This window comes from Aspergillus novofumigatus (genome assembly GCF_002847465.1).
Source record: "Aspergillus novofumigatus IBT 16806 chromosome Unknown P174scaffold_5, whole genome shotgun sequence".
In the NCBI taxonomy this organism is placed as follows: Eukaryota; Fungi; Ascomycota; class Eurotiomycetes; order Eurotiales; family Aspergillaceae; genus Aspergillus; species Aspergillus novofumigatus.
The window spans coordinates 66,080-90,801 of record NW_020194278.1 but is presented as its reverse complement, the minus strand read 5'-3'; the positions used below and the strand labels follow the sequence as shown (position 1 = coordinate 90,801).

Below are 24,722 nucleotides of genomic sequence, written 5' to 3'. Positions count from 1 at the left end.
TAATTATCCCTAGAGTTAACCAAAAAACAGAAGCCCTATACTAAGTATAAAGACTGTCCTTAGCAAGACATCTTCACTAGGAAGAAGAGATAGAAGGGAGGAGGTGGTGGCTGCAGAGGTCCTAATAGATGGGAGTTTACCCCTGAAAAGTAAGACAGTCTTTTGTCTCTTATAAATGCATTAGCAGTAAGTCAGGCCAAGATGTAAATACCGGATCAGGCTATATCAATTCTGACATGGATTATGATTGTTTCTGGGTGTTCGTGATCTCTTGGCTTACAAGTACCATGTGTCCCTTTCTATATCAGGCTTGTTTAGTGAGCAATGACATTGTAACTTGAAAGATATAATTCTTGTTGTGATCGAAGATTACATAGGTATATAACCCTGGGATTGAAATACTGGCTTATTTACATTCATATCTACCAGGAATAAGCTCCGGCAATCAACTATACATCCAGAAGAGTAGATCTAGTGACTGTACCATCTCTCACCATCTTTTCACTTAGGATGTTAGCCAAACTCTCCCAGAGCCAGAGGAATATGATAATCTTAGCAGTAACCAAATAGTATGTACCCTTGCCTGTACTCCGCTAGAAACTGAGCAGGTTTCTGTCGTAGCCAAAAGTGGGAAATCCAAGGGAGGAATATGTCTGAGATAAGACTGAAATATAATTTGAAATTAACCTCATGGTTTAGCTACTGTAAGACAATATCTTCCTTAATATCCGATTCCTCCCAGGCCGGTCACTCTCAAACAGGCAGAACAACTTTGACACCCATGTATTCCCTCTGATGCATGATCTTGCCATCAATGAGGACCTGGTCTGCACCGACCCTGTTGCGAACGGTATCGGTCGGATCCGTGCAGGTGGCAATCTGAATCTCGCGCCATTGACGATTGGTAGGGACCAGCTTTCCTTGAGCAGTGAGGTTCTTGAACTCTTTGTAGACGCCTTGCTCCTCGATGCAGCCCTCCCGTTGAATGAGTGGTGACTCTACTCCAATATCAGCACGACCATATACCCAGAAAGAGTACAGGCACACTCACCATACGCCGGCGCCATCCGCAAATCCCCAACCGAACTGTTAAACAACACCAGCGACAAACGCTCTTCATTCAACTGATCCGCCGGCGGCTTGAAAACCCGGTGTCGAGTTGCCTTGAAATGACCCCCCGAGACAATCTCCAGTGTGTCTCCGATGTTGATCACCAGGGCACCAGGCTTATACGGCACATAGTACCACTGTTCATCGCGGCCCCAGATCTGAAGACATGAGATCGGGACAGAGAACAGCAAAGTCGTCAGTCCAAAGTCGGTGTGGCCGTGCATGCGCAGACCCTTGGACGCCTCTTCGGTTTGTTTTTGGACGGGGCGAAAGAGCGCGTGTCGAAAGTAACCTTCACCCGTTGGGCCGCCGTGGGACTGCACGTTGTCCCAAAGGTAATTGTCAGGTAACTCAAGGACGCGCGAGAAGAGGGTGAGGAGCCGGCGGTTGACAGATTGGGTGAGGTAGTTGCAGAATGCCTCGATCTCCTCCATGAAGGGGTGGAGGCATCGGGGTACGCGATTAATGTCTTCCCACTCGGGCTTGTACCAGTTGAATTGTTCGATGCCGTCGGGGTGCCGCGATGGCGCTAACCAATAGTTAGTATAATCATTAAAATGCTATTATACAGTGTAGCGGCCAACCTTGAATCCGTAAGGGTGCTTATAACCGGACCAAACACCGGTGTCGGGGTCAAAAAGAAGGCGTTCTTTGTCTTCCTCGCTGATGTTGTTGTAGAGATATTGTGCTAGAGCAAATTGACGATGGAGCTAAGTGCCATGAGGTAGTTGTCAGCCATCTCCTTTCTCCGTCGCCTATAACTAGGAGAGCTCCTACCTGCTCCAAGGAAATTCCATAGTTCTCCAGGAACAGAAATCCATCATCGCGGATGGCTACCTTGACCTTTTGAATGAGATTCCCAACGATAGTCTGGTCATCAGAGTCCAGCAGGGAGAGGTCAATCGACTTGAGTTGTGCGAAGTTGTGTTTTTCCTTGGTCACTGGAGGAGGGATCCATTCGGGGACAAAAGGTTTACCAGTAGTGGGAGGGGGACTGAACGGAGCAGTAGGTGCCATGACTTCGGTTGATTTAGTCTGATTGAATTTGACGGTGTAAGTGTAGTTGATTGTAAAGACAGATCCGATGAATTCCCCGGCCACTTTATACTATTATTTCGTCGCATGTTTACATTGGCACTACTTTCTCCGTATTTGATCTCCAGATGGACAACTTGATCATATGAGCGGCAGGACAAGTCCCATACCCACCTCTGCACCTCCATCCTCGTGAACAATCAATCTACTCCATCAGTTCCTTTCTCCCTCTGGAGCTCCTCTCTTGCAACTATTCAGACGTGATCTTATCAGCTTTGATATAAGGTTAACCTTGACAGAGAGGACAGCCCTGGTTCGATCAGCACTGTGGGGCGGAGGCGCTCCTCCCAACTTAGGGCGGAGCGCCCCTTGGGAGGAGTAGAATCAACACGTTAGGTAGAAGACGCGAGGACCAGTCTTTAGTTAACCTTATTCATAAGGGGGCTGAGGAGTCATTTACGGTCGTATATCATCTCACATCCTATCTTCAATCACTGCAATCTAGTTTCTACCCAGTCTGTCACGATGTCCCGTGAATTGATCTCCAGCGAAAAGTACCCTCCCAAGCCACACAACTGTGAGTATTCAATCTCACCGGTCGATCAAATCAGCCAGGATCCCTAATCCCTATAGGTCCTGCCGTCAAGATCCCAGGCCTCGTCTTCTGTGCTGGACAGACCGCTACTGGCGAGATTAAGCAAGCGACAGTGAGTCTTCACATGCAGCAGTATACAACCTCAACAATCATCCTGACGCTAAACCATCTTCCGTATAGCGCATGGTATTGCAAAACCTAAAGGAAGTCCTCGAGCTGGCCGGATCGTCCCTGGAACAGGTGGTAAAGTACAATGTCTATCTGGCCGATATGAAGGATTTCGCGGCAATGAATGAAGTGTACATTGATTTTCTTCCGAAGCCGATGCCTTCGCGCTCGTGTCTTCAGGCGCTGCCTCCTGGTGACGGGACGGTGATTGAGATAGAATGTATTGCGCAGGTTTAGGCCGTTTGGAAGCTCATTCAAGAGAAGAATTCATATGTTTCCGATGTGCCAAATTGATTGGTAGAAAGATTCGCGTATGAGTTGTTGATTAGTATAGTGCCATTCGTTCACTATATGGTTAATAACCAGACAACAGCATAAGTGAAGACATATAAAGCCGAATTTGCCGCATGAGGTTACACCTAGCTTGCTGCCAGGGAAGACTGGCATGAGCGAAAACTGGATGTGTCTATACAGCAATACCAGACTCCTGTATAATGATTATCACATATGCTAAATCAACAGAATGGACATCAGAACAAAAATACAGAGCAAGACACTAAACAGGCAAGTAGCTAATCAGGCAAGTAGCTAATCAGGCAAGTAGCTAATCAGAGGAGCATCCGCACATCCCCTTCAGCACTTAATCAGTACATCTCGTACCGCCACCCCATTTGCACCATCTCCTCCGTCACACCCCCTTTCACAACCTTGGCAATTTCCTCTGGCTTCCCCGAATCCAGCCTCGCATTCTCCCTCCGAACCAACCATCGATAGACCGTTACTGTGCACGCCAGCAAAACAGCCGCACCCATCAGAGCACCAAACGCCGCATAAAAGTGCGGGGGCGAGTAGTACAAATATGAGGCCCAGATATTCGACGTGCCGCCGATGGCATTGACCAGGGCCGAGGCAGCCGCACGCTTAGAGATTGGTCGGGCCAGGTGCAGGTTAATAGTCTTGTAGAGGAGGAGTTGCGGGCCGACGGACGCAAATGGTAAAACCATCATGGAGAAGTACCGCGCGCCGACGTTGAGGGTGGTCATGGAGATGATGTACATTGTGATAGAAATAGCGGCACAGACGAGGATGACAGGGTACACGGTGTTTTTTCGGTCGGAGTAGAACATTACCCCGTAATAAACACCGCCGGCGAGGATGTACGGTGGCGCGGTGAGCAGCAGGCTCACCGTGTGCGAGAAGTTCAGGGAGGCGACGAGGGTGGGGAAGTAGTTTGCAATAGAGCCTTGGGTTTGCGACAGCATGTTGGCCAGGATGAGGAGGACGAGCTTCGGGTCGGAGAGGGCATTGGCAAACCCACGGAGGACGCTTTCATGCTCGTTCTCAATACTGCCTTCTGCGGCTCCGGCCTCGGACTCGATACGCCAGACGGCGAGGTCACGCTCCAGCGGGGAGAGGATGCGGCTGTTGTGAGGGAACTCGGGCATGATAAGGCTGCAGATGACGCCTACGCCTACCGTCACACTACCCTCGATGATGAAGAGCCATTGCCAGCCGGCGATGTGGTGCATACCGTTGAGCTGGAGAATGGCCGCCGCTAAGAGTCCTCCAAACGCGTTGCCGACTTGTTGTGCGATATATAGCCCCGCAATACGCTTTCCAAGCTCTCTTTTCGTATACCACGCCGAGAGGTAGTAGATGGCTCCGGGAAAGAAGACCGCTTCGGCCATGCCCAGAATGGCTCGCACCGCCAGCAACTGACCGTAGCTCTTTACTGCAGCCGTCGCCGCCGAGATACAGCCCCAGACCGTTACAGCGCAGCATATGTACATGCCTGGACGGGAGATCTTCGTGATGAGGAGGTTGCTCGGGATCTGGAATGGCAAGTAGCCGACGAAGAGAATGGAGACGGCCGTGGCGAACTGTTCAGTGGTCATATGCAGATCTTCGGTGATCCCTTGGAGCTTGGCCGCGGCAAGGTTCTGTCGGTCGATGTAGTTCAGGATGTACAGGATGCCGATAGTCGGGAGGACGAGTAAATCTACCTTGCGCACGATCTTCCGGTTGAGATCACGCATATCATCATCGCTGAGGCTGCGAAGGGTCTCAGGCATCCGATGCAGGGGTGAGATTTGTCCTTCTGCACATGATGCTTTGTCCGCGATTTGGACAGACGGGGGTGCTTTTTAGTGTCCATTGTCGAAGTCCAGAGCAAGTTGTCTGTATGAGGTATTAATCCTCGGACTCCCTTCCCGGACAGCAATGACTTATAAGTAGCCAGAGAGCACCTTGACGGTCATCTACTGCTCTCAGAGCTCAAACCGTCCCTAACACAAAAAGTCTTGCTGTTTATCCATTCAAAAAGTCTTGCTTTCCACCAAGAGACCGCAGTGCTAGTCAAAAGATTAAGGGAGGAGCCCCGGCGTTCTTCAGTGCAGTGGGGGAGCCAGCCTTACACTAGTGCGGAGGAGCTCCTCTCGATAAGCTTTCGCTGTGCTCCATACCGCGATGGCTGGTATGAGGGAGTATGCAGTACATTGACACCACTCAGGGAGCAAAAGTCCTGGAAATCTATACTTAAAGGCATGCCTCGCTAGTATTAACATAATGGAATTCTTTCAAACCATCCAGAATAGCAAACACCGACACAATGACCTATCTAACCGCGCACACGACCACCATCACCAACCCCGCCTCCGGCTGCTCAACAAACTCAAAGCCCGCGAATACCCGCTCATGACATTCATGGCCATCCCCTCCGTACGCATGGCGCAAATAGTCGCCCTAACCGGCGTGGACGGCATCATCATTGACTGCGAACATGGCCACATCAGCGACGACGCAATGCACAACGCCGTCGCAGCCATCTCCTCCCTCGGCGTCTCCCCGATCATCCGTATCCGCGGCCCAGCGCATGACATCGTCAAGCGCGCGCTCGACACTGGTGCCCACGGGATCATGGTGCCTCAGATCAACACCGCGGACGAAGCTAGACAGGTCGTTGCCTCGTCGAAGTTTCCCCGCAGGGCGTGCGTGGCCAGGGCTCGGCGTTCCCGGCTATCGGGCACGGGTTGACCACGCCAGAATATATGGTTTCTGCGAACGAGACGATCCTTACAATGATCCAGATCGAGACGAGAGCGGGAGTTGAGAACGTTGATGAGATCTGTGCTGTGCCTGGCGTGGATATGGTCTTTATTGGTCCCAATGACCTGGCGCAGTCGCTTCTGGGATATGTCCCTGCGCGCGGCGACGAGCCAGAGTTTGTGGCTGCCGTCGAGAAGATTATCGCGGCGGGGAGGAAGTATGGGAAGTGGATTGGGAGGATGGTGAACAATGGGGCGCTGGCAAAGGACGCAAGTAAGCGGTATGATACTGTTGCCATTACGGGCGATACAAAGGCTATTCAGAACTGGTACATGGCGGAGTTTGATATTGCGAGATCATGAGAGAACTTGGAATAGAGTTCATGTACCCGAAATAGTCACATAAGAAGTATATACGACTTAGATTATATCCTTAATCCATCCAAGCAGCCGGCAATCAGCCTTCCAATCTGCCATCTCTCTTTCCCTCGAAATACCTTCCTCGCCCATTCCAATGCACCGTGCTCATGCCCATCCTCGACTCCAACAACCTGCATTGCCCCAGGTACCCCGTTTCTCACCAACTGCCAGGCAATCAGAAACGCCCTGTACGCATGCAGTGTGACCCACGGTGCCTCAGATTCCGGCGCCGGCATCGTATCAAGGTACCTCAGGAACCAGTCAACATGCGGCTGAATCGACTGCGCAGTATCGGCTTTACATAGAACCTCGCAAGATGAAAGCGCCATCTGCGTCGACTGACTCAACCAAGCATCGATGCTGGCTCCGACCACGCCGCCTGTGTGCAGTGGAGACCACATTTGTAGCTCGAGCATGGCGCTTTCCCAGACTGCTGCGTAGGAGGCAGCGGCTGGAGTTGTAGCTGTCGTTGTCGCGGTGAGTTCATCCGCATGACTCCGCTGGCAAAGAAAAGGAGATAGTGCCATGAGGGAGTTCCGCAACGCTCCAAATCGCTCCATGCTCAGCATCCCCGTCATGGTTGACCAGCCGGAGATTTCGCGTGCACTCGAGATAAGGAAGTGGGCGATGTTGATAGCGCCGAAGGGATCGAAGTGCGGGATGGAAGCGAGGTCTCCGTCCGAGGAGAGGAACCGCCTGACAGCGTCGGCGTACTGGACTGAGCTTCCTGGATGGTATCGCGATATAAGCTGGCGGTGCGCCCATTCCGCGCTTGATGACGCAGTCCAGTGGTCCTCGGGGCAGGGAAGGTCGTGTTTGATTTCTAGGTGGGAGATTGACCGCGGGATGGAGAGCAATTGATACCAGAGAGCGTCGATCTGGTGGACGGTGAAAAGGGTTCGTTTGCGGGTCTCGCCCTGGATAAATTCGTGCCATAAGGAATTGAGGTCTTCGGTGGCAAGTGATGAGGCAGCGAAGGGTTGCATAAGTCCTGCTGACCGAGCGAGAGAGATCATATTGGAATGCATTTTCAAACCATGGGCGGAGTGGTCGCCGCACATGTACATCATCGCGCAGATCTGAAGTAGAAGATATGACTGAACTATTGCAAGGCTTCGTGTTGGATCATTCAGCGTATTGTCGTCGAAAGCGATAATAGAACGAGCTTGGTTGAAGCAGCGGGCGGACAGTATCGCGCCGGACCCCGCCTGATTGCTGCATTCAGGATCCTCTCCGTACTGATAGCCCAGACACAGAATGCTGAGTATCAGGTGGGGGGCTGTTTTGTTGCCTTGAAAGTGGGTTTGTGAAGGAAAGGGATGAAACATGAAACGTGAGTAAAGAAGAGGTGGCATCCCTGTGTTATTTGTACAGCTGAGGGGATCCAGTTGTCCTCTACTCGGGTTAGATTATGTGGTAGTGGGTCATCGGCCGGATCCGCATCAAAGAGGAAGCTTGTCGGATTCACATTGGATAAAGGCGACGGGGAATCGGTCTTCTGGTTTTGAAGCGCAGGCGCCAGCGATGCGCCGAGCAGGATGTCCCAATCAAGCTCGGGTACATCTGGCAAAATCTCTCCAAGACCAGTCGCGTCGTTGATTGCAGGCCTATTTGCAGAAGAACCTGATTTCTCCCTGTTATTGCTGTTGTCATGGGCACGATGATCACGTAAATGTCTCGCATGTTTTGTAGGTCGTCTCAGCTCATGCTCCGGGTGTTTCCTCTTAATATGGCGATGGCGCAGATCAGACCGAGAGAACGTCGTCTTGCAATAGTCACAGGGAAGCAAGGCCTGGCCCAGAGACCGAGAATGCAGGGTTGCATGTCGCTTTAGATTCTCGTGCCGGGTAAACCGACTATGACAGACGGCACATTGGAAGGGCTGATACGGCGGTAGTGGTGTTGGGGAATGAGAGACGGACATGATGGAAGTGCTTGACAATAGAGTTTGGAAAATTGCGGGGAAGAGCGTCTATTTATCTGGCCACGAGCCAGCGCGAGTTTCCTACCCTCTACTGGACGTGCTCCACCCCCGCAATATTGCACAAGAACAGAGATGTGGTGGCGATCGGGCACTCAGTGAGCCTTGGGTAGGTACTATGCCAGGTAGTTCCCAAAAAGGAGAACGATCAGTTGCTCTGGTGAAATATGCGTTTCTCTTTGAAGGAGAGATAGTGAAAGTCCTGTACCTTATCTAACAGCTTGGTCTTTTATGTCTGTTATGTCTCTTATCGTAGCTCCGCTGCACTCTCGGCAATTCACCGATGTCTCCCCTATCTTATCTCTGGCCATTGGTGATCGTCATCTTTGCCGTGAGACTCTTGATAAGAGACTCATTCCAGGGAAATTGCTCATGGTCCCGTATCCTGCCGAGTCTCCTGCTACTGTTCGAACACTTTGGCCCTGACTCTATCGCTTACAGCAACGAAACAAATTTACGCTGTCATCCGAGCATGATAAAATTTCCCGAGTCTGTGATGCATCTCTAGCAAATGAGCTTTTCTTTCTCTTTTCTTTTTTTCAAATTCTCGGCGTCAACTGCTTATTTTAACCCTCCAGCAAGCAGTAAACTCTGGCCCGTCATGTATCCTGTCCTCACCAACATACTCACGACATTTGCTGTCTCTTCCGGCGTCCCTAGCCGACCCAAAGGAATACCCGCTACTACCTCCGGAACAGCTGCAGCATTGGCCATCATCCCCGTATCCCCAATCATTGCAGGAGCAACATCATTGACGCTGATATTATACTTGGCCAGTCGCGTAGCTACGTTCTTCATCATCCCAGTCAATCCGGCCTTGGAAGTCCGCGCAGTCTGGCAAAAGGGCGTTAATCCACGGCCAGAATAAGAAAACGAGCATACCCACGACATCCATTGATCCCTCCCCCGTATGCAGCAATTGATGACATGAACACGATGCGACCCCATCGCTCGCTCTTCATTTGCTCGACAACACCTTTTACAAGTATGAACGAAGCATGAAGGTTGATATTCATCATCTTGTGAAATTCCTCCAGACCAATATCCCAAACTTGAGTAATGCGTTTCCCGTATCCGGCATTCGAGATCAGAATGTCCGGTCCGTGGCCGTGGTAAGCATCGATCTGCTCGAACATCGCTTCAATCTGATCTGGACATGCAACCTCAACTTGGTGAGTAGATATGCGAAGCTGCTGGTCCCGTATCGGGATCGTAGAGACGCTACGAGCTCGTTATTCGCGGTCTGGTTGGTCGAGTAGGACAGAGCGAGGTGGACTCCATGTTGTGCCAGCTGCTCAGTACACGCGGCGCCGATTCTAGTATTATTACGTTTAGTCTTTTTCGCTGCTAAGATAGTGTAAAGAAATGGTGATTCGATTCCAGATACCCTCCTGATGCACCAGTGACAAGAGCGAGTCGGCCGCGGATTTCAGAGAGACATTGCTGTCCGGTGAATATGCAGGAAGAGTATTCAAGTCAAGTGCAACGTCTGATATGCAAGGATGAACATCCAAAGAGCCATGAAGTATACTCTTGCTGCACATAAGACTCTTCGGGAACTGAGCGGTCGATTAGAACCTAGCGGACGGAGCTCCTCCCAAACCCTAAGACCAACACTCTATCGTGCTCCTCTCGTGTTAAGTTCAAGCTTTTGGTCTACCAACAAATCTGTTATCAGTCGAAGCCACTGGCCACGTTCACACTTTTAGGCCAAGCATGCAATAACAATCGTGCGTGATGGAGATACTACAGGGTTCCTGCATGATGGAGGACCCCAATGGTGATGGTAGTGATGATAGCAGAGTTGAATGATGGCCATGTTCTCTGTGGGTTCCTGTTTGAACTATGAGGCCTTGGCGTAACACAAATTTCCACCGGTGCGTGCACATTGGCATAAATGCATCTTCCTGCTCTGTCCACTGACGGGAGACTGAATTTTGCCAGACCTGAATCATCGACTCATTCAACGTAGGAGCTGTGGAAAGCATCCGTTTAGTACCTCTTCGCGTCGTACTTCTGAGCTTGACTCTTCATTGTTAGTCCGTCTCCGCGTCGTTCCCTCGTAGACACAGCTGAAGTAAGACCTGGTTCAAACAATAAAAGCCTCTGTCATATTCTGTTTAGCCATCTTGTCTGCCCGAGAAACCAATAACGGCCCCCAGAATCAACACGCTCTCTCCAGTGGCGGATACTGATTCTGGCTGATATCAGCGCTTGCACTAATACACATTAATATTCTTTTGTAAATTTCGATTCGTGCCTCTCACTGAGCCTTCTGTCTCCCCTTTGTCAGCCATTCAGGGTCAATAATATGTGTAGGGTGAATGCATGTACTTAAATGCAAAAATATGAAGGCCTGATTCTGTTGGCTAGTTAGAGAATCAAAGATGCCTGATTGTTTAGGAACTCAAAGCAGAGCAGACTAACTGATAAAGTCCTTTGCTGTCGTGTAACATCAAACCTGAATAAGTATGATACCCAAAGGTCAAATAGTCCGTACAATGCTACTTGCTTCATTAGCAGATTTGATGTAGTACTTGGGATCCTTTGGGAAACCGCCACGCATGCTCCTTTGCTTCAGGCCATAGATGTCTTCATGGATGTTATTCGATCAGAGAAAGCTTGAGATGGTCGGTGCAGTCCTTTGCGAGAGGCTTACCATTCCATGCCTCGCCACACGTGTAGGAGAGGACATTGGGAGCAATACGGACAACGTGACCATACTTATCATGTAGCTCCTTTGTTCGTGGGGTGATCGAACCCCGCAAGAGACGAAAAGTATACGGAAGACGGGTTGCTGCATCGAATTTCGAGCCCGGATATTGTCTGAACGGGTGAAACCATAGATTGTATACCACATTACCGAACATGTAAATGATCAGCTGCGGACATTTGTCGTTAGTGTCATGATTGAGCTAACAGATACTAAAGCTGGGTATCTCCACTGACAGTATAGACGGCAAGGAGCCCAAGTGTCGCTAAAGATGGCACACTGGAGGTCATGGGAGCAGTGGAGGCCATGTTGGAGCCGATGGTGGTGAAAAGAAAGAAAGAATTTCCTCGGGCCATTAGGTACAACGAATCCTGTTTGCATTCGACATATATACTGCTTACGCGCCGGGTCCCTGAAATTTTGAGCAACTGAGATGCTAAGAGCCTCGCTGGTGTACTGCATCAATAAGTAAGAATGCGAATACGAGAGACTCCTATAACGTATACCGAGTGGGGCGACAATCACATAAGCGAACAACAAAATCACATACTGTTTCTTGGTTAGACCTTCAACCACCTTCGGATTCGCTTCCCAGTTGAGCAGGTCAAGCCAACGGTGAACCTGTACATTCAGAATGACTATTTTGGGTGAAAATTACTGTGAACCGATTATGCCGCGCATCAGGTTACAAATGGCCTACTCCAGAAGACATCGTTGACAAATAGAATTATTTTAGGGCTCTGGTTCGAGTGCCGTATATGGCAAGAAAAGCATCCTACATGAAACCATTTTTAACCTGTCCTTCGTTTGTCCGATGTCTTCTACAGAGACATGACCGCAAGCGGCCACCTCCACAGTACCCAGTCGAAAGAAAAGGGATGTCGAAAGAAATCCTTGTACCGCGATGAAGGTAGCCGGTATGCCGTTGATCAAAGCGGAATCCACCTGGATCTGATGACACTGACAAGGACACCCGGTAGGGCTTACGAATACGAGCCTATTAGAGTTATTGTAAGGTGATTGTTGCACTCGCCAGCACGCTGGAGACCTTTGCTAACGGGGCCCTGCGTCGAAAAGCCTTCTGGCCTGTACATGTACATACGTATTCGCATCCCAGATCTATGAAGCTTCAATGATTGGTAGCTCTACCCTGGGGTCAGACATTGTTCGGCCTTCCTTATCTGCTCTCATTCTGTCCAGCCTGGAAGAAAAGGATCCTGATAGGGGCATGCAGCATAGCGTCAGAGCTTGCCATACGATTTTTGCTTTTTAATACCCCACCTGTGTAGGCGTAATTCAATCGTACCTGTAGTATTCTCAATCCCATGCTCCTTAATAAGGTGTGTCCGGGGAGATGCACCGGATTCTTATAGAGATGGAATAGCTCAGCCTTATATGGCTCAAGGTTAATAGAAGGGCGAGGCATTGTAATTATGCTGTATCATATGGATGGAAAGGTTAGAGATGGAGATAGATAAGATATGAGAGAACGTAATCCACAACCGAACGAGCCCCAAGCGAACGAGTCACCCTCAGAACCCCTGAAACCTTGCAGCCTTTAGATTTCCCATCGAATATGGCATCAAAATAACTTGGATCAATAGCTAAATTAGAAGATCGCATACCTCTTGCGGTCAAAGCATACCAAAATGACCAGTTTGAAAGCATACGAGCAGCAGCAGCAGCAGCATATGATGTCCCTTGATATAATTTTACATTGAATTAGCGGCCGCAAAGCACGGGTTAATATACCAGCTAACTGCCAGAAGCTTAACAGTCTAGAAGAGGGTTCTCTGAAGAAATGGATTCTAGATATGGATGAGTGCGGCCTATCACCAACTCAGGATACTGTACGCAAAATGGTGGATATCTTACTACCTCATTGGTATCCCAGGTCTGTCTACTGGAAAGAACTGGGTCAGCAACTTTATTAAATAGCATGATGATCTTATATCAAAATATACCCGCAAATGTCATTACCAGCGTGCAAAATGGAAGGACCCAGGAGTCTTCAACTAATGGTTTAATCTTACTAAGAATACCATAGTGAAATATGGTATTCTTGAACAGGATGTTTACAACTTTAATAAGACTGGCTTTCAAATGGGTGTAGCCCATACTGCAAAGGTCTTGCAGCACCCCATCATCAAACAAGCCATAGATTGTTTGATACCGGTGCAATTCAGACCCGGTATACCGCTTCATGAAGCGAATAGGCGTAGCTCCTCTTCGTCGTTCAAGCGCGACAGTATGTCAAGGAATTTGCCAGTAAACTTCGACAACAGAAGTCACTGGATGATCTAAACATGTCGATTCCTGCGCCCACAGTGGTTGACACCGAGGTAGGCCGCCGTCCTGTATCGCATAACTCTCCTTCCTTGTCTAACTCTGACCAGGCTCCGATCCGTCCGAATCGGGCAAATTGCAATAACAATGATAGCAATGACGACTTGCAAGATACTGTCATGGAGTCCTGGGAACCAAGGGACTATCTATACTATCCTGTAAGGCCGGAGATGAGCGTGCCTGGCGTGGATGAGAATTCGATAGCGACTTCCTTTAATCTCCAGAGCTTGCTTGGGTTTATTGTTCCAGGATTTGGACCTGAATCGGTAGATCGGATCTCAGCAATGTGAATTCTCCACTGACATCTCATTCCATCATCATGTAAACATGCCAGATATCATCCGTTTCAAATGACCATTCACATAAATTCTAGAAACAATATGCTCAGATTAAATTTGTACCCCAGATAAATGAAGATAACACGCGTTACCACCTAGAAAATCTCCGTCACATATCGCTCCTCAGGCATTGTCCCCAGTGTCTCCTGCAACCGGTCTTGACCCCCTTAGCCACATTCTTCGACCCGCAGACATAGATCGTCGCAATGAACCCAGAGGTTCTTGATGGCCTGGGCTTCTACCACTAACCGATGTGTCACATACAGACATCTCTTGACCAGGTGATGTTCCGGGTCTCTCCTGTACGCTCTGTGAACGGTCACCACGCCAGCAGATTCAAACTCGCATAATTCGTCGTAATAAAGATCATCCAGGCTCGAACCGCGACAACTGAAGAACAGCAGTGCCTTCGCGAGTGCTTTGCCCTGTTGCAGCCAGACAATGCGTTCTTGGGTAAAGCTGTAGAAAGGGCAAAGGCCACTCCCCGCACAGATCACGATGAATGATGATTGGTGTGCTGGAATGATCCCTTGGTAGATGGAAAGCGTCTTTCGCTGGGGGGTGGAATGTGTAGCTCCTGGATCCTGGCGTGAGCGAGGCGAGGTAATTTGATCGATACCCAAGTGCCGACCATTGCCGCTCCATGCGAGCTCGTTAGCGACGGAGAAGGTGAGCGAACCGTGCAGGGGCTTGAACGTGGGAGCCATGGAAAGGGAGTATAGCCTGACGAGCAAAGCTAGGAGCACAGAGATAAATGTGGCAACGGGCAGAGCAGCCAAGGAAAACTGTTCAAGGAGGCCCACGACCGAGACACGCTTATCTCGGACTAGCGAATGGTAGGAATCGTGAAAATGGAGCAGCTCTTGCGAGTCTTGATCTGACTGTGCAAAAGCGAGGGCGTTGATGTTCTGGAGTTTCTTCAGTCAGCGAGTTGCGTTCAGTTAAAGTCAGGCTAGTGAGGATCCTTATTGCCTCACATTCCGCGCTGCCGGTTGGGACAACCCCAGATACGAGCTAAACAGCTCAGTACCGACACAGGCGTGTCGTGATGCTGACAGAACGCGATGAATGACTTGATCGTGATAGTGTGATCCGGCGCGGTTGAATCGAGCCAAGACTCTCGAGACCGTCTTTGGTGGATTGACCGGGAGGACATTCAGATGATCGCCTGGGCGGAGGGAGAGTTCGCTGGGGACGCGGAATTCTACATGACGTTTTTGGGGGTTCCGGGGCTGCCGAGGATCCGGACACCCGTCACGCTGGGCTCAACAATGTCCGGGTGCATTCCCACCCTCATGGGCTTGCCGAGGCTTAGTTGAAGCGGATGCGGGTCGAGTAGTTCACCGTCGTTGCTTCTGGAAAGGAGGAACTTCTCCCGGATGACAGGCAGCAGAATGTTTTCTTCCCACGCTTCGAGAGCCGAGAAGAGATCGCTGACGGCGGTGTTGGCTTTGCCTCGTGTTACTAGACGTGTGGCTCCAGCCTTCTGTATCAGCTTGTCGATCAAGATAGGGATGCGATATAATGTTTTAGACCAGTCTTGGTGACCGCAGCCAAAGACTGCATAGAAGACGCCTTGGAGAGATGGACAGATACTGCTTTCAAGCCAGATAACAAACTTCCTTCGCATCGTCCGCGGGTTGCCGGTCGTACGTGGTCGTTATGATGATCACTGGCTAATCTTGCGGTAGGTTGCCGACAGCACTGTCTAGACTGGCAAGCTCCTGGTCGTTCAGACCGCGGGCCATCATTGTCGATGCCAACCGGTTGGCGAGAGTTTTGCACGTTCCACTATTGGAGCAATATTAGAAGGTAACTGGCTGCTTTCCCGCTGCCTCCAGGCCATTTTCGTTCCTGGCTCCAGCGAAACCAGTTGACAATACCGTGTTCGCAGCAGCGCCCACGGACATACTGCGCCGCAAAAGCCCCGTAGCACTCTGGCCGCGACGCAGCGAGGGTCAATAATCTCTGTCTACACTGGTTCATTCCTTGCACATGGTCAAGGAGATGCCGTTTCATGCCAAGGGAAGCAATGTTTGGCAAGAGATGTTACCCGATCTTGCTGGAGATAATTGTTACCTCATGCACATATTCACCCCGCAAGTCAAACTCGGCGCCCGCGCGGCGTATGATGAATCAGAGATGGTCAGCTACGTGCAATTGAAACATTTTCAGTGAGGGCTTCAGGTCTCCAGGGAAGAGATGTCCCCACTCTGCAACTCGAATGCCTAAGTGGTTTATGCAGGTTCTTCGCTCCTTCGGGTTGGGTAGACTCCACCCGTGATCCATGAGAAGTGGCCCAGCCAAAGGCTGCGGCCGCAAGCGGGTGGTGCGATACTGCCGTAAATATGGGTAGTAGAAAGACCTACTATTTGCCTCATCTTTGACACAGCTCGGACGTTCTCCCCCGCGCCTTTTGAATTCGCCCAGTGCCCCGGGCCAAGCCATCGCCGATTAAAGTCCAACTGGACACCAGTTGGGTCCTTAGGAACCATAGAACCATATGTCTCGCCTCGCCGACTTTCCAACATTGCTCTCATCACAAACAACCTCGGGCGGTGCCGTTGGCGAACAAGCAAAAGCGATCGACATCCTGAGGATGATTTTTCCCGTATTTCCTCAAATGTTCAAGTTTGTATCAGCGCGCAAGGATGTCACGCTGATTCCGATATTCCGGCATGTTGTGAAATTGAGGATCTATCAAGTAAGAACAATAGAGCTTCGGATATATTCCGCATACAAAGCGATTAATTGGAAATCAACCTGATGTTCACCTTTTAACTTAGTATTTAAAACCTCGAGTTTTCAGATAAGGATAAGGATAATCAACCTTCCTTATTACAACATGGCAAGATTGAGGCCGTGGTGCTGTCCTACCATAATTTTCAAATGATTTTACCTCGTCGCTATCGACGGCCGTCAGGCGAGTAAGGACTCGGGGATAACTCCGTCCTCGGCTGGTTGGCCTAGTTGAGAAGACGTTTAAATGGACACATCCATGTTCAACTCAGAAGGCCTGTACCCTGCAATCCGCTCGTGATCTGGCGGCAAGCTTCCAGACACTTACTCCACGGCGCTGCCTATCCTCCGATGAAGGTTGCCTCGAATCCATACCTGTACTCATTTGCCCAGGTATTCCTACCCCCGGGCGTCACTGCCTCCGTTTCTATTTGCGCAGTCGGTTTTTCTCTTACCTACTGAAGGATCCGCCGGCCCCCTACCCCACCCGTGTTTGTTTTCTCCGGCCCGGCTGCAATGCAAATCAGATGTCTCTCAATCGGAGTGATCATAAAAGAGTCCAAGTCTCTTGGAAGACTGCATCGAGGCGCTTAGTATGTTCTCTCAGCTATATGAAGCCTTGGCACGGCTGGTGCGAGAGGTTGAAGTAGCACGACTCAGCATTGGCCCCATAGTAGTAGCCTAAGACTATTACACAATATTTTACAATACTTCTCTGCCTTGCTAGTGCGGATCCGTTCTCTACTTTCATTCACAATTTATGTCTCCTTTTTGATGCAATTCAAAATATGTAACGTGGAGTTTGAGCTCCTTATAAAGCAACATGATCCTTCTCATGTGTCCTAGGAGGCTTTCCACCCTTTCTTTACACCACTATACCTCCAGTCTGACCTGTATCGGTGCCATTGGCGACGTGCTTCCTGGAAATCCATACTTTTTCTCCGTCTCTTTGTCTCTTTTATTTGTGGCAACTGGTGTCGGGCCCGATTTCCATACACATCAAAATGGTGGACTTGAGGGATTCCAACGGGGTCGACTTTGCCTTCTATCGCTACGACCCCAGCATGGGCGGCGCCGTTATTTTCGTCCTGCTTTTCATAGGCACAACCGCGTATCATATTTTTCGAATATTCAAGACTCACACATGGTTTTTCTTTCCCTTTGTTATCGGGGCATCTGTCTGTTCTCCTTCATTCGTTGGGCCCGGAATCGTGCTGATCTGCCTAGTGAGATTATCGGATATATCGGACGTGCCATGTCCAGCAGGCAGAGCCCAGATTGGACCCTCGGACCTTATCTAGTGCAGACACTCTTTCTTTTGCTCGCGCCAGCTCTCCTAGCGGCCTTAATATACATATTTCTGGGTCGCATTATCCTGGTGTTACAGGCCGAATCGCATGCGTTGTTGAAAAAAAAGTGGTTGACCAAGATTTTTGTGACAGGGGATGTGCTTTCATCCTTATTGCAAGGAGCTAGTAGGTATCTCATAGTGAGGACTTATAGCATCAAACAACCTGTTGATATGGTTTAGGTGGCGGCATTCAGAGTAGTGGGAACCTGGACAGTATGAAGAACAGCGAACACATTATCATTGTTGGCCTCTTGATTCAGATCTTCTTCTTTGGGTTCTTTATCGTCACCGCGACCCACTTTTATTAGATGCTCAAGAGATACCTGATCCCATGCTCCTGCTCTCCGGACATTCTGTGGCGCAAACATCTAAACATACTCTATGTGACAAGCTTCTTGATCATGATCCGCTCCATCTTCCGATTAGCTGAATACATCCAAGGAAATGACGGGTACCTCTTACATCACGAGATCTATTTATATATTTTCGATGCATTGTTGATGTTCATCACCATGGTCACCTTCAATGTTGTTCATCCAGCAAGAAATTGGTCAACTTCTGGCTCGTGCCGCTGATTATGCATTGACACGCATCCCAGACGCGCAAGCGACCAAGGCATATGGGGGTACTCTGGCGTGTGAGGAGGTTGTTCTTTCTTCCCTCCCCTTTATTACTACCGTCGCTGTATTGTATATCTTTTGAGGTGTACTGCATCGTTCATTCGGTTTGGAATTCAACGGGCTTGTTATCCCAGCCTTGACATAAATTTTCTTCATTGGCAAATAACTTTTCAAATGAGTGGGACTGGTCGGGCTCTGAACTCCCCAAAGGCTGTGCCTCTTGGTAGACTCTTCAAACCTGTACCTACCAGAAACAACGTCCAGCTGCATCGGTTCGAGACATACCAAGCTTGCTAATTTCCTGTCTTGAATTAACGCAGACTTACCAAAATTTGTCAGATTAGGGCGCATTACTCTCCCGGTATCTTGGTGCGCCCTTCATAAGCGACGCTCTGGGAGAGATCATAAGGCAAGTGTTTAGCACTCCCCACCCACGTCAGATTCATCTCTGCAGTAGTGACCAGAAAAACATCTCAATATCCTGGGTTTATGTTCTCCGCCATGCCGATCTTGATCGGATTGAATGTAACGAGGACGACACCTATCGTTGCCACATGCAAGAAGTGGCTATTCACCTCACACAGCTCGACTATGAAGTGGTTAAATCTGGCTTGCATCAGAAACTGATCGCTCCCCGGCCATATCCGAAGGACCTCCTTGCGGAATCTACCGCTATTGAAGCTACCATTGCGGATGTGTCCCAATGGAATGACCGGGCTATGTATGCAAGGCAAGGCAGATCCAGTCCTATATTGAAGGCACTTTCACAAATGCAGAGCTGACTAGTGGTTACAGTCATTGGACGGAACCGGCACCTTCTGGCGACTCTCAACAAGCGAGCTCGTATGCTAAAGCAGTGCTATTTGATGGAATCTTGGCCTGAACATCAAAGTCCGCCATCTGGGACATTGACTGCTTCAGAAGCTGTCGATGCCTCAGCGGAACTCACTATGGGAAGAGCATCTACACCTCTCAGCGAATTAACTTCCCTCTCGGGAATCGACCTAGAGGACGGTGCAGCGACGCATCCTCGGGCGTCTTCTTCCACGGAGGGCAACCTTGAAGTCTACCGTCAACCCCAGAGCGACTCCAGGGCAGCAGAGCATTCGATTACTGCCTCGCTAGAGGAATCACTGTTCGAAGGCAGAGAAAAGGGCGAAAGATAGATAAAGTCAGTAGTCGCTGTTTCTATATATTTTATTAGTAAAGTTTGACAGGAAGGTTGCCTAATTCTTCATGATAGTTTGATATTAAGAAAATTCATCGGTGAGATGGCGGGGTCGCGCAACGCGCGACCCCGAATACTAAGGCTTAGTCTTACTAAGCCGCAACGTTGCAGGGGTCGGTTACGGCAACATTATTATAACCCGAGCTGGTAAAGGTGTGAGGTCAAATGCCATGACATCATGCGTTCCTTTAGAGATTATTCCAGCAGAGTCAACATATTGAATTTTCTTATAGATCTAAAAAATATTGGCTAGTCTATGAGACCTATCAGGAACCCAGCTTTGCTTCTTTACATTAATTACTTATGTATCTCCAATCCTTACCCATCACGATTATCCCACCGGCGAAGGAAGACGAATAGGGATGGAGCGCGAGAAACGGAAGACCAGAAGGAGTGGATGGACGAAGGCACGGAGATCGCGGACACGACATGATCTGGCCCAAGCACAAGGAGTATGGCAATGATCACAAGGCTCTTAGCACGCGCAGAGTCCGCTCTGAAGGATAGCCCAGTGCCCTTGGCCAGCCGGTCCAAGATGAAGACTAAGACAACAAGGCTCGGTTCTGCAGAGAAGTAGATTGAATTCAATCTAAGATATAAGTAGGCTTTTCGAGGCTAGCTCTACACTTGGAAGGCCCCCGGCCCATTGCCGGCACGTTCCAGGTTAATCCGATCCAGTTCGACGTCGCCGTATTTTAATATCTTCCGCCGCAGAATATGTTTTTTCCCGGGCGTAGAGGGAACTCTTCGCAGTCATTCTAATCACACAACCCCAGTTATCCACAAATAGCCTTATTGAAAGATGGGCCATGCCTCCAGGAATTCTGCAAGCTTCTCCAAGCCATGACGAAACGTCTCGGGAGACATCACAAAACCCAAGCGAAGATAGCCCTGAAGGCCGCCCTGGCTATTCTCCTCAAAGCAGAGGCTAGCGGGGCAGAATAAGATATTGTTCGCCTTCAAGAACTCTAGAGCAAACTCATGATCATTGAGGGGAGATCCGTCCTTGTTATGAAGCCTTATTAAAGTTGAAGTTGAAGCATGAGTAGGTGTCCAAGTGATCAGTTGATTCTTGGCAACAAATTCCTTGAGAAATCTAAGATTCTCCTTTGCCATATCTAAACTTCTTTGAAGCAAGCTTAGTCGGCATCTTGGTGAGAGTACTTCTGCGGCAATAATCTCGTCAACCAGGCCAACACTTATAGTAGTGTAGTTACGAATCTGAGTGAAACGACGTATGAAGTCATTGGAGAGAGTCGCAATCCAGCCAACTCTGATACCGGGAAGCCCATATGACTTGCTGCAAGAGCTTGTGACAATACATTTTTCATATCCACTTTCAAGGAAGGAGGCTGGCTCCTCCTCGTGATTTGGTGAGAAGTGAAACATCGGTCTGAAAACCTCGTCAACCATTAGAATGATGCGATGGACTTCTGCCAATTCCAGGATAGAATGCTGCACTGCGATTGGTAGATATGCACCAGTTGGGTTGTTTGGGCTGCATAGGACAATCATCTTGGTATTTTCGCGAATAGCTTGGCGGAGACATTGCATGTTCGCGCTCCAACCATTACTATCCTCGAGCTTCCAGAAAGTGACCTCAGCACCCAATGCTTGGCTGATCTTATAGAGTTGCTCGTATACTGGATACATGCAGATAACGTGATCGCCAGGACATATCAGCGCAGAGAAAATAATGTGGTTGCCAGCCACGGCCCCACTAGTCGTTATTATATGTCCGCTTGTGACTTGTGGATTTGTGTAAAGAGAAGCAATTGAATGTCGCAGGTTTTCGCTTCCATTAGGCTCTCCGTAGGTCAGAGGAACAGATCCTAGTGACAATGCTCTTCTAGTTGCCTGGGAATCAGTGGATAACGCAATTAGATCGTCAATTGACAGCGCAGGCGACGAAACCGTTGTTGACATGTCCAACGTGTCATGATTCTCATGAGTGTCGATCCACTATTTCGGCTAAGTAACTTGGGTATGGTAGACAATGGGTACGACTGCTTACTGTATTGAGCTCAAACTGTCTGATACTATTCATAATTTAGTTGGCAACCCCTTAAAGCAACGTGTCAAGGGTGTTTATGAACTGAAATATATAATTTCGTGCCTGGTTAACTACCAGTAAGGCCGTGGAAGTGAACGAAAGAATTACAAGAGAAAAGTGAAAGCATGTAATGACTCAGGCCTTGCTGCTCCATGCTTTAATTATATACTTTATCTGGTTCTGAAGTGGGATAGGTGGTTTCAGAAGTTGCCAATCATACGTGCGGTCCTTCTTTACTGGGCCCACTCCAGTCAACTACTCTTCTCACAAATGCGCTGCGAAGGCGTAAGCAAGATGGCTGCATGCATATACAGAAAGTTTGCCTGCACACCCAATGTTCAGCCTTTCCATTGCTAGCAGTCTTGGTGCTGGTTGGGTATCAGCTTGGCGGTGTAGGGCTTCATCTGTATATTCGCTCTTAAGATGGCAGCAATATCTGTTACACTGCACTCCAACGCATTCATATTACTGTAATGGGCCCTGCGCCCTTAAACCTCAATTTAAACAGGCTTCAGGCGGCTGGCATTATTTTGCTAAGTTGGTCAAATTATGCGCTAACTGGGCATGGTCAGAAGCCACGAATACGAGGTTTACATACAACCCGTCCGAAGGGCGTGGTAAGTATCCTACCAGAAAAACCGGTTTTCAGGCACGAAAGTCTCCAATCAAATTCTCTCCATTTTCAACCACCCTGTGGGCGTATGGTGGCTTGGAAATTGGGAAATTATAGATAGAAGCCAAGTAACTTACCTCAATAAACTGGAGACCATCTCACTGTCAGAACTGTGCTCTGTCTTTGCACAACATACTAATAGCAATCTGGTAATGGCAACCAACTTAGCCCAGTATGAACTCGTACTCCTCGGCGCCTCAGGTCATACTGGAAAGCTTTGTGCCGAATACATTGCTGCTAAGCTACCACCTGACCTTCGTTGGGCAATAGCCGGAAGAGACGCCAACAAGTTGGCGATTTTATTTGAGTGCTTGAAAGCTCGCGACCCGGTCCGAAAACCGCCAGGTGAGCCTTGCCTTCCCACTGGGAGGTCTGACGCCAACTCTAGTTATACAGGAGTTGAAGTGATCCAGCTTAACTCTGGCCAGCTTCATAGTCTAGCCAAGAGAACGCGTCTTCTGATCACTACCATTGGGCCATATATGCGATATGGCTCTCTAGTGGTTGAAGCGTGTGCAGTAAATGGTACACACTATATAGATTGGTCAGTCCACTCTTAAACTTCTGACTTCTTCTAACAACTGTCAGCACGGGCGAGACACCTTGGGTGAGGCAGATGATTCATAGTTACCATCACACTGCGAAAGCAAACGGCGCAATGGTAAGTGCGTGAGATCTACTCTAATATGCGTGGTCTTAATATTGTCTCTAACAAAGCTCTCAAAAAGATGATTACACATTGCGGTATTGAGAGCGTCCCTGCCGATATCTTAACACTGGCTATGGTGAATCATATCCAACAGAAGTTCTCCTCTCCAACTTCTGAGGTTATCACTAGTATTCACTCGATTAATCACGAGTTAACCTCCGGAACCATTGCAACGCTGCTCTCATTTGCTGAAGTGTATACACTTAACGAACTTATTACGTCTTTAAGCCCATACGCATTATCTTCTCGTTTCAACATCTCAAACACAATCTCTCAGTATGCAGCATTCTTTGAAGGACTCACCAGCATCCATCGCATCCATGAACTCGGGGTCTTGTCAGAATGCATTCAGGGCAGGATTGACACAGCTCTAGTGCATCGCAGCCGGGAATTACTCGCAGAGAGCCTGCCTAGATCGTACAGCCCTTCTTTCCGTTTCAAAGAGCTCATGCGATTTGAAGACCCTTTGCTTGCCTTACTCTTCCATTGGAGGTGGAAGATGTGTATTCTGCTATTCTGCTTCCCGCCTTTTCGCTGGGTTATGAGATACATCTATTGTAAGGTGCCTCCTAAGCATGGTGCGCCCTCAGCGAAGACGGAATACGCGAATTACCATGGCATCGCCACCGCTGACACGGCAGAGCGTCAGAAAGTGTTTGCTGTGTTCGAATGGAGCGGAAGCCCGTACCTGTTGACGGCATTAGCTCTTGCTGAGGCTGCGATGGTTCTGCTGAGGGGTAACAGTGACTGTTTGAGCAAGCTCGGAGGTGGCATCATGACGCCTGCCTGTCTAGGGCAGGAATACATCGACCGACTTAGCAATGCGGGGGTGAAGATTGAAGTTAATAGCCTCTAAGACGTGTGTTCTTTTGTGATTTAGACATTTGCACATTATGACTTGAAGCGTAATACTTCAAGATTTACTGACCCAGGGCAGTGCAAGAATCAATGTTCTGCATGACTGACAAAAACAAGATAGTTTTTATCTCCGGAAAACAGTCTTGTAGACTGATGCGAGCCGAAAGAGGACAGGGCGGATTCTGTGTTTGAAATGTTCATCTGCGATATATTCCACAAAGATGGGTATACTGTCCTATACATAGCACGTTGAGACTGCTGGTTTGGGTACCAAGTACAACTACCAGGTGTGTCGGCGGGCGTACATACACCACTAGGTATCTTACAATACGCTATCGAACGGGACATCTATACTGTAGACAACGGATGGGATTATTATGTACTAATATGGCGAACAATTTTTTGAACCATACCTTGCTACAGGCTACTTATCTGCAACGGATGTTGTCAATTTGAGTAGGAAGCGTTGTTATCGTGACTGAGTTGATCAGGCAGTAGATTGTTCAAGGTGGGACAAACGTGCAGTCTTTAGGACTGAAGAAGACAATGGATGGTCAGTCCATTAAAATCAGCCTGTCTGCAAATAGTAAATGTTGCATCATATGTTAAGGAGCTTTCATCACAATCAGTAAAGGATCTTAGTGTCTGATGCTAAAAATATTTTTTGAGGGCAGGACTTCACTAAGGTCTCTTAATCATCTAATATGAGGCTTCACGGCCAGGACGTATCACGATATGTGA

General features: G+C 48.9%; 13 protein-coding genes across 13 annotated transcripts; 5 read left to right on the top strand and 8 right to left on the bottom strand.

The window, feature by feature from the left end:
- Nucleotides 1-753: 753 nt before the first annotated feature.
- On the bottom strand, nucleotides 754-2,161 carry P174DRAFT_487698 (putative gibberellin 3-beta hydroxylase; the record flags this gene model as incomplete). The annotated part of the gene is made up of 4 exons (XM_024830787.1): nucleotides 1,888-2,161; nucleotides 1,695-1,820; nucleotides 1,052-1,670; nucleotides 754-998 (listed from the first exon to the last, which is right to left on the bottom strand). The coding sequence occupies exons 1-4, from the start codon at nucleotides 2,125-2,127 to the stop codon at nucleotides 754-756; spliced, it is 1,230 nt and encodes a 409-aa protein (XP_024680881.1). The 5' UTR covers nucleotides 2,128-2,161.
- Nucleotides 2,162-2,670: 509 nt separating this feature from the next.
- P174DRAFT_431716 (RidA family protein) lies at nucleotides 2,671-3,145 on the top strand (the record flags this gene model as incomplete). Its single annotated transcript, XM_024825710.1, has 3 exons — nucleotides 2,671-2,722; nucleotides 2,779-2,852; nucleotides 2,921-3,145. The coding sequence occupies 3 exons, from the start codon at nucleotides 2,671-2,673 to the stop codon at nucleotides 3,143-3,145; spliced, it is 351 nt and encodes a 116-aa protein (XP_024680880.1).
- A 407-nt stretch (nucleotides 3,146-3,552) lies between these two features.
- On the bottom strand, nucleotides 3,553-5,782 carry P174DRAFT_460870 (MFS general substrate transporter; the record flags this gene model as incomplete). The annotated part of the gene is made up of 2 exons (XM_024829935.1): nucleotides 3,553-5,048; nucleotides 5,656-5,782. The coding sequence occupies 2 exons, from the start codon at nucleotides 5,780-5,782 to the stop codon at nucleotides 3,553-3,555; spliced, it is 1,623 nt and encodes a 540-aa protein (XP_024680879.1).
- P174DRAFT_487683 (uncharacterized protein) lies at nucleotides 5,517-6,367 on the bottom strand. The gene has a single exon (XM_024830786.1). The coding sequence runs from the start codon at nucleotides 6,249-6,251 to the stop codon at nucleotides 5,856-5,858; it is 396 nt and encodes a 131-aa protein (XP_024680878.1). The 5' UTR covers nucleotides 6,252-6,367; the 3' UTR covers nucleotides 5,517-5,855.
- A 10-nt stretch (nucleotides 6,368-6,377) lies between these two features.
- On the bottom strand, nucleotides 6,378-8,296 carry P174DRAFT_512924 (uncharacterized protein; the record flags this gene model as incomplete). The annotated part of the gene is made up of 3 exons (XM_024831921.1): nucleotides 6,378-7,651; nucleotides 7,699-7,870; nucleotides 7,934-8,296. 3 exons carry the CDS (start codon nucleotides 8,294-8,296, stop codon nucleotides 6,378-6,380), a joined length of 1,809 nt encoding a protein of 602 aa, XP_024680877.1.
- A 618-nt stretch (nucleotides 8,297-8,914) lies between these two features.
- P174DRAFT_512923 (SDR family NAD(P)-dependent oxidoreductase) lies at nucleotides 8,915-10,326 on the bottom strand (the record flags this gene model as incomplete). Its single annotated transcript, XM_024831920.1, has 5 exons — nucleotides 10,101-10,326; nucleotides 9,741-9,796; nucleotides 9,579-9,669; nucleotides 9,211-9,546; nucleotides 8,915-9,187 (listed from the first exon to the last, which is right to left on the bottom strand). The coding sequence occupies exons 1-5, from the start codon at nucleotides 10,170-10,172 to the stop codon at nucleotides 8,915-8,917; spliced, it is 828 nt and encodes a 275-aa protein (XP_024680876.1). The 5' UTR covers nucleotides 10,173-10,326.
- A 630-nt stretch (nucleotides 10,327-10,956) lies between these two features.
- Nucleotides 10,957-11,374, bottom strand: P174DRAFT_431712 (uncharacterized protein; the record flags this gene model as incomplete). Its single annotated transcript, XM_024825709.1, has 2 exons — nucleotides 10,957-11,235; nucleotides 11,303-11,374. 2 exons carry the CDS (start codon nucleotides 11,372-11,374, stop codon nucleotides 10,957-10,959), a joined length of 351 nt encoding a protein of 116 aa, XP_024680875.1.
- A 1,998-nt stretch (nucleotides 11,375-13,372) lies between these two features.
- On the top strand, nucleotides 13,373-13,702 carry P174DRAFT_421352 (uncharacterized protein; the record flags this gene model as incomplete). The annotated part of the gene is made up of 2 exons (XM_024824946.1): nucleotides 13,373-13,408; nucleotides 13,463-13,702. The coding sequence occupies 2 exons, from the start codon at nucleotides 13,373-13,375 to the stop codon at nucleotides 13,700-13,702; spliced, it is 276 nt and encodes a 91-aa protein (XP_024680874.1).
- Nucleotides 13,703-13,917: 215 nt separating this feature from the next.
- P174DRAFT_504497 (NADPH cytochrome P450 oxidoreductase family protein) lies at nucleotides 13,918-15,380 on the bottom strand (the record flags this gene model as incomplete). Its single annotated transcript, XM_024831208.1, has 3 exons — nucleotides 13,918-14,658; nucleotides 14,807-14,918; nucleotides 14,959-15,380. 3 exons carry the CDS (start codon nucleotides 15,378-15,380, stop codon nucleotides 13,918-13,920), a joined length of 1,275 nt encoding a protein of 424 aa, XP_024680873.1.
- Nucleotides 15,381-17,493: 2,113 nt separating this feature from the next.
- P174DRAFT_460866 (RTA1 domain-containing protein) lies at nucleotides 17,494-18,542 on the top strand (the record flags this gene model as incomplete). The annotated part of the gene is made up of 5 exons (XM_024829934.1): nucleotides 17,494-17,667; nucleotides 17,721-17,964; nucleotides 18,021-18,124; nucleotides 18,149-18,355; nucleotides 18,381-18,542. 5 exons carry the CDS (start codon nucleotides 17,494-17,496, stop codon nucleotides 18,540-18,542), a joined length of 891 nt encoding a protein of 296 aa, XP_024680872.1.
- Nucleotides 18,543-19,058: 516 nt separating this feature from the next.
- On the top strand, nucleotides 19,059-19,692 carry P174DRAFT_196753 (uncharacterized protein). Its single transcript, XM_024821303.1, has one exon. The coding sequence runs from the start codon at nucleotides 19,306-19,308 to the stop codon at nucleotides 19,624-19,626; it is 321 nt and encodes a 106-aa protein (XP_024680871.1). The 5' UTR covers nucleotides 19,059-19,305; the 3' UTR covers nucleotides 19,627-19,692.
- Nucleotides 19,693-20,350: 658 nt separating this feature from the next.
- Nucleotides 20,351-21,859, bottom strand: P174DRAFT_390486 (PLP-dependent transferase). The gene is made up of 2 exons (XM_024823485.1): nucleotides 21,703-21,859; nucleotides 20,351-21,650 (listed from the first exon to the last, which is right to left on the bottom strand). Exons 1-2 carry the CDS (start codon nucleotides 21,733-21,735, stop codon nucleotides 20,481-20,483), a joined length of 1,203 nt encoding a protein of 400 aa, XP_024680870.1. The 5' UTR covers nucleotides 21,736-21,859; the 3' UTR covers nucleotides 20,351-20,480.
- A 707-nt stretch (nucleotides 21,860-22,566) lies between these two features.
- On the top strand, nucleotides 22,567-23,979 carry P174DRAFT_421349 (uncharacterized protein; the record flags this gene model as incomplete). The annotated part of the gene is made up of 4 exons (XM_024824945.1): nucleotides 22,567-22,759; nucleotides 22,811-22,925; nucleotides 23,003-23,075; nucleotides 23,143-23,979. 4 exons carry the CDS (start codon nucleotides 22,567-22,569, stop codon nucleotides 23,977-23,979), a joined length of 1,218 nt encoding a protein of 405 aa, XP_024680869.1.
- Between the last annotated feature and the right edge of the window lie 743 nt (nucleotides 23,980-24,722).